Source organism: Lonchura striata, chromosome 28 (genome assembly GCF_050655825.1).
Source record: "Lonchura striata isolate lonStrDom1 chromosome 28, ASM5065582v1, whole genome shotgun sequence".
Taxonomy (NCBI): Eukaryota; Metazoa; Chordata; class Aves; order Passeriformes; family Estrildidae; genus Lonchura; species Lonchura striata.
The window spans coordinates 7,650,210-7,661,176 of NC_140730.1; the positions used below are offsets into that span (position 1 = coordinate 7,650,210).

The window sequence follows — 10,967 nt, forward strand, 5'->3', positions numbered from 1 at the left end:
AGTGCTCAGCAGCGGGGGCTGTCCAGGGACCCCCCCGGCCCCCCCAAATCCCAGCCGGGTGTGAAAAACAAAGTTCACTAAGGGATTACTAAACAAAGTTTAATCAGGGATAAAAAAGGGTTTTGGGGCTGGCCAAAGAACTCGCCCTCAACTTAACCCTTCGTTCTCCGGATCCGGTTCCACTGCAGGGCCAGGAACACACTCCTGAGTTTTGACATTATTCAAACACTCCCGGGAGGTTTGGGTGTCCCAGGAACTCGTGTTTGGGTCTCACCTCTGACTTGTCTGCAGGACATTCTGTAGATTAAGTCGATATTTTTGATTTCTTCTCATGGTTCCACGCTGTTGTTTCAGGCCCCCTGATAAATTCATAAATTCTTCTGAGCTTTGTGTCACTGGTATCACCTGGTGAGGCTGGTCCGCAGATGTGGGAAACACTGGAATTGTTTTACACCTGAGTCAATCAAACAAAAGTGTTTTAACATTGCATAGTCTCTATTTCAATATTTATTATTGATCTATTTAATGTTTATCTATTTTTAATATATTAAGGCCTATTATATAATATCTGTTTATTACTCTAGCAGTAAATTTGTTATACACTGCACACATAAACAGATCGATTTTATTGTACCAGCGAGCAGCTGCAAGGAATTATCAGTAATCAATATCAATATCAAGTACCACAGCAAAATCCTCGTGCTCAATAACAACGTGCAGAAGCCAATACAGAATTTCAAAAGCAGATTATTCTATTGTAATTTATAACCCGGCTCTGCTGCAAGGCACCGAGGGGCTCATTCAGCCCCTGACCCACCGCCACCCCCATCAGTGTCCCCAGAGCGTCCTCAGAATGTCCCCAAGTGTCCCCAGTGACGTCACCCCAGGAATTCCCATCAGCATTTGGGACAATTGCAATGAAAATTCCCAGAAAATTCCCCGAATTCATCTCAAATCCAGTGTGGTTTGGGGAGAGGGGAGAAGTGACAGCAGCAATGTCCCTGATGATATCACCATCCCCGATGATGTCACAGCAGTGACATCGCTGTCCCTGCAGCAGCCTCGGAATGTCCTCTGTGAAAAATGCATATTTTATGGTTGGCTTTTGCAAGTATTAAATTGAATAGGATTTGTATTATGTTACATTGATTAGTAGTGCTGTATTAACATTTTAATGGTAGGGTAAATGTAGATTTGTGGTTAAAATGGAGGTTTTGTGGTTAAAACAGAAACTCTGTGCATGGGAAGAAAGGAATGAGGTACTTGCACTGGGACGGCAGCTGCAGGACACCGAAATCTTCCAGAGAAAAAGAATTTACAGCTTATTGTAAATGCAGGCGAGCCGGGGGGAAGAAATGACGATGCCTGACTCCAGCTCAGAAGGATGACTGGTTTCTTTATTAGAACTATACTAATATACATTAATATACTGTTTAAAGGAGATACTAAAACTACAAACCTGCTTTTTCTAACTCCCAAATCTAACTCCTCACAACTCGTGACCCTCTCTGAGATTCCAGCCCCAGGTGGGTTGGATTGGCCCCAGGCTCAAACGATCCTCACCAGAACCCAACCCAGCAACCACCCCACAACAATTTGGGTAACAAATTGTTAAACAATTCTCCAAACACGTTCCACATACTAAAACGAGGAACAGAAACAGAAATTGTTTTCTCTTTCGTTTCCCTCTGTGCTCCTCTGTGGAAAATGCTGGGAGGCAGAGCAATGTGCTGCCACAAGGGCTCCCTGATTAAAGGAAATTCACTCTCCGTGCCCCGCTCAGCCCTGCGGGCGCCGCGGGATTGAGAAGAGGCTGCCACTGCTCCGGGCTCTGTGGCTGGACAGGATTGATGCATCATGCATGAGATCGATGAATATGCAACAGGCTGCTGCTTTTAGGGTTATTCCTTGTTCAAGGCGTGGTTTTGGCAGCTCAGTGCCCAAAACATCCGGACATCCGTAATCCCTCGCTTTTTATTGTCTTGTCACTGTCCTGACCTCATTGTCCACATTGTTATTGCTCTGATTTTATCGCTGTTTTTTTAATAACTGTTTTATTACTAATAAACTTTTACAATTTTAAAAACCAACTGACTGGTGTTTTCCACAGTGCCCAAAAACATCCAGATGTCCAAAATTCTTCGCTTTTTATTGTCTTGTCATCGTCCTGACCCTCATTGTCCAGATTCTTATTGCTCCGATTTCATTGCTATTTTTATAACTATTTTGTTACTAATTAACTTTTTGAATTAGTGAATTTTTAAATTTCAAAAAACAGCGAGTGGTGCTTTTCACAGTGCCCAAGAACTCCTGGATGTCCAAAATTCATTTTTTATCATCTTGTGGTGTTCTCATCCTCATTGTCCACATTTTTATTACTCCGATTTTATTTACTATTTTATTATTTTTTGGTTTGTTCTTTTTTTTTTACTCATTATTTTATTACTAATAAACTTTTAAAATTTAAAAAACAACTGATTGTTATTTTACACAGTGCCCAAAAACTCCTGGATGTCTGAAATTCTTAATTTTTTTATCGTCTCGTGGTGCCTGACCCTTGCTACCCACATTTTATTACTCTGATTTTATTTTTAAATTTTATTTTATTTTTTTTCTTATTATTTAATTTTTTTTAATATGTCTTAATAATTGTTTTATTACTAATAAACTTTTAAAATTTCAGAAACAACTGATCAGTGTTTTCACAGTGCCCAAAAACTCCTGGATGTCTGAAATTCTTCATTTTTTATCGTCTCGTAGTGCTCTGACTCTCATTGTCCAAATTTTTATTACTCCTATTTATTGCTATTTTTATTACTATTCTATTACTAATTAACTTGTTTGAATCAGTAATTTTTAAAAGATTTTAAAGAACCAGAACTGGCATTTTTCACGGTGCCCAAAAACATCTGGGCATCCAAATTTTTTTTCTTTTTATCGCCTCATGGTGGCCTAAATGTCATTGTCCAGATTTTTATTACTCTGATTTTATTTTTTATTTTAATTTTATTTTTTTATTATTTAAATTTTTAATTTTATTTTTAATAACTATTTTATTACTAATAAAGTTTTAACATTTCAAGAACAACTGACTGGTGTTTTCACAGTGCCCAAGAACTCCTGGATGTCCAAAATTCTTCATTTTTTATAATCTTGTGGTGTCCTGACCCTCATTGTCCACGTTTTTATTGCTCCGATTTTATTGTTATTATAATTATTATTTCATTACTAATTAACTTGTTTAGTTATTAATTTATTACTAACTAACTTGTGTAATAATTAGTTTATTATTAATTAACTTATGTAATTAGTGATTAGTTTGTGATTTTACAGACCCGTGATCGACTCTTTCAGAGTTCGCAGCGAGCGGGAAACGTTACACGGGAACAAGCTTTGGATCGATTCCTGTGTGATACTGATCAGTAATCAATAACTAATGCTGGATCGATTCCCGTGTGACATTGATCAATAATCAATAACTAATGCTGGATCAATTCCTGTGTGACATTGATCAATAATCAATAACTAATGCTGGATCGATTCCTGTGTGACACTGATCAATAATCAATAACTAATACTGGATCTACTCCTGTGTGACACTGATCAATAATCAATAACTAATGCTGGGTCGATTCCTGTGTGACATTGATCAATAATCAATAACTAATGCTGGATTGATTCCTGTGTGACACTGGTCAATAATCAATAACTAATGCTGGATCAATTCCTGTGTGATATTGATTAATTAATAAAAAATAATAATGAAGAGTGGATAAAAGTTTCTGTAATACCAATTAATTAATAATTAATAATTAATAATATTTGATAACAAAGTTTGATTCCTTTGTAATATTGATTAATAATAATAATATATATTGGATTATTTTATTTGTAACATTGATTAATAATTAATTAATATTAGATTGGTTTCTTTGTAATAATAATAATAAATAATTAATAGTATAGGATTGATTTCCTTGTAATATTGATTAATAATCAATAATGAATAATATAGAATTAATTTATCTGTAATAAAGATTATTAATAGTGATAAATAATAATTAATACTGGATAGATTTCTTTGTAATATTGATTAATTAATCCTTAATAATTAATAATAGATCAATTTCTTTTTAGTGTTGATTAATTAATAATAATTGATATTAGGTTTATTTCTTTGTAATGCTGGTAATAATAAATAATAATGAATATTGGATTTATTTCTCTGTAATATAGATTAATTAATTATCAATTATTAATTGATATTGAATAAATGTCTTTGTAATGGTTATTAATTAATAATCAATAATCTATATCTAATATTGGATTGATTTCTTTGTAATATTGTGAAAAATGCTGATTGAATTATGCACTGCTATTGATTATTGATAACTCACTATTGATTATTGATAACTCCCTGCTGTGGATTATTGATAATCTACTATTGATTATTGATAATCTGCTATTGATTACTTATAACTCACTGCTATTGAATATTGATAACTCAGTGCTATTGAATTGGATGTGGGGAGATGAAGGAACAATGAGGGGGAAATCTCCTTTTTTTTCCCCTTTTTTTCCCTTTTTTCCCCCCTTTATTTTCTTTTTTTTTTCCCTTTCTTTCCTTTTTTTTTTTTATATTTCCTCCTTTTTCTGCCCCTCTCTCTCCCGTGACAAAATCAAAGATTTAATGAAAAATCGATAAAATGGGAAACGGAACTTTTCTAAAATTGCTTTTTAAAAAAAAATTCAGTGAACAATCGGAGCTGGGTAATTGGTTCTTCAATGACTTTAAATTCGTGCTTTGGGTTTTTTTAATCAATGCTTTAAAAAAGAACCTTAAAATCCAAACTGGAACAAACTCCTCCAGTGCCACCAACCCCACCGGTGTCCCCAGTGTCCCCAAATGTTCCCAAATTCCCCAAATGTCCCCAAAGTCCCCAACATCCCAAAATCTCCCCAAATGTCCCCAAACTCTCCAAATGTCCCCAAATGTCCCCAAACCTCCCCAAATGTCCCCAGACCTCCCCAGATGTCTCCAAATGTCCCCGATCCCCACTCAGGACACATCAGTTTTGGGGGGATTGTCACCCCCCGCCAGTTTATTTTGGAAATATTTGGGGACATTGGGGACATTTGGTGACACTGGGGACATTGGGGAAGTTTGGGGAGCTTGGGGACATTTGTGGTTGGGAACATTTTTGGGGGGGTTGGGGACATTTTTGGGGGTTTGGGGACATCGGAGCTGTCACATGAAGAGCCCCCTGGAGTGAGAGAGAAGAGGAGGGGACACCTGGGAACATTGGGGACACCTGGGGACATTGGGGACACCTGGGACATGGGGACACGGAGATGAAGGGGGACACTGGGGACACCGGTGTCACCTCCCCGCCGAGGGCCACAGGCGCAGGCTGAGCCCCCCGATGACGAAGGCCACCAGGGCCATCCCCACCATGTCCTCCACGCTGGGCATGGTGGCACCTGTGGGGACATTGGGGATGTGTCACCGACACCCCTGGGTGGCACCGAGCCCGTCCTGGTGGCACCAGCCACCCCCCAATGTCCCCAGATCTGCTTCTGATGTCGCTTAGGTGATCCCAGTCCTGTCCCCAGCCCCATCCCCAGTGTCCCAAACTGCATCCCAGCTGTCCCCAACCCCATCCCAGGTGTCCCCAGCCCTGTTCCAGATGTCCCCAACCCCGTCCCAGCTGTCCCCAGGCCCTTCCCTGTGTCCCCAACCCTGTCCCCAGTGTCCCCAGGCATCCCTGGTGTCCCAAGATACTCCAAACCCCATTCCCGATGTCCCCAGCTGTCCCCAACTCCATTCCTGATGTCCCCAACTCTGTCCTGGTGTCCCCAACTCTATCCTAAATGTCCCCAACCCCATCCCAGGTGTTCCCAGCTCCACTCCTGGTGTCCCAAGACCCTCCAAACCCTGGTCCCAGTGTCCCCAGCCTTGCTCCTGTGTCCCCAACCCCATCCCAGGTGTCACCAACCCCGTCCCTAATGTTCTCAAGTGTCCTAAACTCCGTTCCCAATGTCCCCAGCTGTGCCCAAACCCTGTCCCTGATGTCCCCAGGTGTCCCCAAACCCTGTCCCTGATGTCCCCAGCTGTGCCCAAACCCCATCCCTGATGTCTCCAGGTGTCCCCAAACCTAGCGGATCTCCACGTCCAGCGGGAAGAAGCCGACGGTGTCTCAGCGCAGCTCGGCCGGGAGCCCCGGGGACAGCCGGGACGGCAGCAGGGACACCCGGGGAGGGGCTGGGACACGGGACAGTGAGCTGGGGATACTGGGAGGGACTGGGACATACTGGGAGCCCCGGCCCCGCCCATTCCCGGCACTGACCAATCACGTGCAGCCGCAGCACCTGCTGCACCTGCCCTGGGGCGCGCTCACGGAGCAAACGAAGGCGCCGTCGTCCGACACCGAGAGCGGCAGCAGCTGCAGCGACACCTCCCTGGCGCCCCCCGGCGGCTGGGGGCACCGAGGAAACGTTCGGCCTCAGTGGCACCCCCCGGCGGCTGGGAGGATCGTGGCCGTTCTGTGCCCAACATCCCACCAGAACCCCCCCAAAAAAACCCCCCAAATACTCCCTAAACCCCACAAAAATCACCCCCTAAACCCTTCCAGAAACACACAAAAAAAGTCCTTAGAAATCACCCCCAAAACTCCCCCAAAAAAAACGCAAAAAATGCCCCCAAAACCCCCAAAAATCACCCACCAAACCCCTCCAGGACCTCCCAAAAAACCCCAAAAAATGCTCCCAAAACCTTCCAAAAAAACATTCAATGCCCACAGCGCCCCCTAGCGGCTATGAGGACCGAGGCTGTTCCGTGCCAGTAGCGCCCCCTGGTGGCCGGGAGGACCAAAACCACCCACTGCCAGTGGCGCCCCCTAGCGGCTGGGAGGACCAAAGCAGTTCCATGCCTGCAGCGCCCCCAGGTGGCCGGGAGGACCAAGGCTGTCCATTGGCGCCTCCCAGTGGCCAGGAGGACTGAGGCCACCCACTCCCAGCAGCGCCCCCTGGCGGCCAGGAGGACCCGACACCCCCCTGCTCGGTGGCGCCCCCGACTGTCCCCGCAGGGCTCCGCAGCCCCTCCCCTCCCCTCACCTGCACGGTGCCGGGGGGGCTCCCCTGGCCCCCCAGGAACAGCAGCACCCCCGGCACGGCCTCGGTGCGGTGCGCAGCGGCCGAGCCGAAGGCCAGCAGGCGCCACGTGGCACCGTGGCGGTGCCACATCCACTGCAGCGTGAAGGGCCCGGCTGGGGGCGCGAAGGTGCAATGCAGCTGCCCCGGCGCCCCCAGCAGCGCCCGCGTCTGCGGCGTCCACGTGGACACCAACAGGGACACTGCGGGGTGGGACAGGGCGTCAGGGGTGTGGGGACATTGGGGACAACGGGGGGACATTTGGGATGTGGGGACATCAGGGATGTGGGGGGACACTGGGGACATCGGGGACAATGGGGATGTGGGGGACATCAGGGATGTGGGAACATCAGGGACATCAGGGATGTGGGGACAACAGAGAGACACTGGGGACATGGGGACAGTGCGGGAGCATAGGAGACATTGGGGGACATGGGGACAATGTGGGGACATTGGAGACATTGAGATATTTGGGCCAATGGGGAGGGGACACTGGGGACATCAGAGACATCGGGGCTAATGGGTGGACACTGAGGACATGGGGACAATGCAGGAGTATAAGGGACAAAAGGGGGACATCAGGGATGTGGGGATATTTGGGGGGACATCAGGGATAACGGGTGGACATTGGGGACATCAGAGACATTGGGGACATTGGGACAGTGGGGGGACAATGGGGACAATGGGGATGTGGGGTGTCCTGGCTTGTAAGATAGGCTTGTATTCTATTTGCCATCTGTTGGAGGTTGGGCAGTTTTCTTATCTCTTCCAAGAACAATGTCTCCCTCCGGGGAGAGATCTTCTGTTCATGGACCATTGAATGACTCACTGCATGACCAGTAAAGTTACATCATCCCAGTGTGAGATGCTCCACCCAGAGGGAGGAGCCAAGCATTCCTACCTGCATAAAATCAGCACTTTTTGAGACACTGGCAGCCCCTTCGCTGGATTCCCCGAGGAGCATCTTCTTCTCTGCTGGATTCCCAGAGGAAGACCAGGCCCAACTACTACCAGACCTTCAGAGAAAACTCCACCCTTCTAGAGATCACCACTTCAGCAGCATTTCATCAGCCACTCCAGGAGGAGCAGCCACCATTTAACTGGACTATTACCAACACCCTGACTCCTCAGGGTGTCAGGTTTCTGACTCTATCACTATTTTGTTTGTACTAATTGCATTTTTTTAAATTTAGTTTTTTTCCTAGTAAAGAACTGTTATTCCCATTCCCATATCTTTGCTTGAGAGCCTTTTAATTTTGAAATTGTGGTAATTCGGAGGGAGGGGGGTTTACCTTTTCCATTTCACAGGAGGGTCTTGCCTTCCTACACAGACTCCTGTCTTTTCAAACCAAGACATTGCATCAGCCCGTTCAGGGAAAACGGCTAAAGATGTCTCTAGAACTTCACTGCTGCTTTTGTAACTCTGGGTATACCACCTGAAGTAAAGGCAATGGCCCAGCTTATACTTCCTGCTGAGTTGCTACCTTTTTTGCCTTTGGGGAATTATGCACAAAACAGGTATTCCTCATTCCTCAAAAGGCCAATCTGTCACTGAACGGGCTCATGGCTCCCTCAAGCGTCTCCTGGTACAATAGAAAGGGGGGTCAGAGAGGACAACCCTTCCGAGAGACTGCAGAAAGCCTTTTATGTGTTCAACTTCTTTAAATGATCTTTGATGGACCCCAACCCCTGATTGTTTGACATTTTAATTGTAATTCACAATTGCAACAAAAGGAAAAATCCCTTGCCTTAGTGAAGGATCCAGGATCTGGTAAGGTATTGGGGCTTTATCCTTAGGTCACCTGATGTCACCTGGTGTCACCACTGAGTCAGGAACAAGAGTCAGGCGACACAAAATCTAACTCTCTCCAGGAGACTAATACTAATTTTATTAGGAACACATTTCTTTTTATACACTGCTCCAACACTGGTAGACCTGACTGGTCCTTTAATCAACACACCTCACGTGATTGGCTAATTAAGGAAACACCCTTTATTAAACATCTTATAAGAAAACAACTGTTCAAAACACCAGCTGCAAGATTGCTTTAATTCTTTCTCTCAGCCTTTTCAAAACTCCCCAGAACAATACCTAGGAAAGTTTACCTGGCTTTCTCTCTGACCAGGCTGGGGTAGAGGTTTTGCTTGCATGTCCACAGAGAATGGTTCCAAGTGGATTCCAGCAAACAATGTGAAGGCGTTTTGAGATTCTTTGACTGCATCACTTGAAGATTCACCTTGGACATCAACATTGGAGGAGAACCCTTGTGAACAGGACCTCGCCACCACATCAGCACCTATTTAACCTCTAACAGACTTATGCCCTTGGGAAAATGGTTATGATTACCCAGTGGTATCAGGGCTTACAGGGCTAGATCAGCTTCTGGGGGATTGGAGACTTGGTGGATGGATAAGAAATTTAGTTAAAATAGGCTTATATGTATTAGGATTATATTATGTATTGTTATGCTTATTCCTTGTATTTTATATTGTGTGAAAAAATTAATAGACAAATCACTTGAGAGTGTATTTTTGTTTGAACAGATAGGGGGAGGTATGGGGAATAAAACAGAGAGTACAGTGGAACTGATAAAGAGGCCTGATATCTTCTTCTTCTGCCTGATTGAGCAGAAACCATGGGAGAGACAGACACAGAGAAAGTCTCTCTGGGCAAGAAGTGACCAAGAAACATATTGTGAGACATAGTGATAAAATAATGTTACCAGGTGATGTGATGTCATAAAGAAGTGTAACCAATGGGAAATTGTTACCAAAAATAGAGCCCTATATAAGCACCATACAAGTGAAACTCTATATAATAAACACCTGGTACACTCAATAAAATTGGCTTCTGATCCCAACTCAGATGCCCCCGACTCTCCATCATTGATAACCCCTGGTCTGGGTGATCCCTGTTGGGTGGGGGGAAAGTGTTGTAGAGATTTCTTTCCCCTCTCCTGCTGTGATTTGGATGGTAATAAATTCCCTCCCTGTACCCAGGCTGGGACTGTTTTGCCAGTGCTGGTGCTCGGGGCGGGATCTCTCCCGATCCTTTTCCTACTCCCGCCTTCCCTCAGCCAATCAGAGACAGCGCGGCTGATGACTCACCAGTTTCTGGGCAGACCCGCAGCAGCCAGCGGTCCCTGCCGGACCCCGCCCCGCCCCGGCCCAAATCCTCCCAAATCCTCCCCGAATCCTCCCAAATCCTCCCTGCCCCATCACAGGGGGTCCTGTGCAAGGCCACGGGGCGGGGCTGCGGCCGCCGCTGGCTCAGGAGCTCTGTGGGCAGGAAAGGGGGTGACACTGGGACCGGGGGTACTCGCAGGGCTTCCCTTAATGGCGCCTCCTTTGGTGTTGGGTCAAGAGAGAGCTTCTGGAGAATCTCTCCCCACACACAGGACACTCACTGGGCCTCTCCCCGGTGTGGATGTGCCTGTGGGTGACGAGGCTGGAGTTGTGCTTGAAGCCCTTCCCACACTCAGGGCAGCAGAAGGGCCTCTCCTGTGTGTGAATCCACTGATGCACTGAAGCATAGACAGACGACTCCTCAACTAATTAAAGCTGGAAAGAAGGGTATTTTATTGCAGTGTTGGACACGTGGAATCATTTCCAAGTACATGTGCAAGGAGTTGCAGACTCCTGCTTTCTATTTATACAGAAAAGGTTTTACATATCTAAGCTGTTTCTAAGGACACATAATACATAATCATTACCTGCCCGCTTAGTATTATAATCAGCTGAATATCCATTACGGTTGCGCAATTGTGCTTCCTTAACTGGGTCTTTGGGATTTTGAAATAAGGGAGTGGGTGTAAGGG

General features: G+C 45.4%; 1 protein-coding gene across 1 annotated transcript in view; it reads left to right on the top strand.

Moving 5' to 3' along the window:
• Positions 1-10,010, top strand: part of LOC110484434 (uncharacterized) — a 31,391-nt gene extending 21,381 nt beyond the window's left edge. Inside the window, exon 3 of the mRNA XM_085562727.1 lies at positions 1,230-10,010. Within this exon, the coding sequence (XP_085418853.1) occupies positions 1,230-1,359 (130 nt within the window). The 3' untranslated portion in view covers positions 1,360-10,010. The remainder of the gene's footprint in view (positions 1-1,229) is intronic.
• Positions 10,011-10,967: the final 957 nt, after the last annotated feature.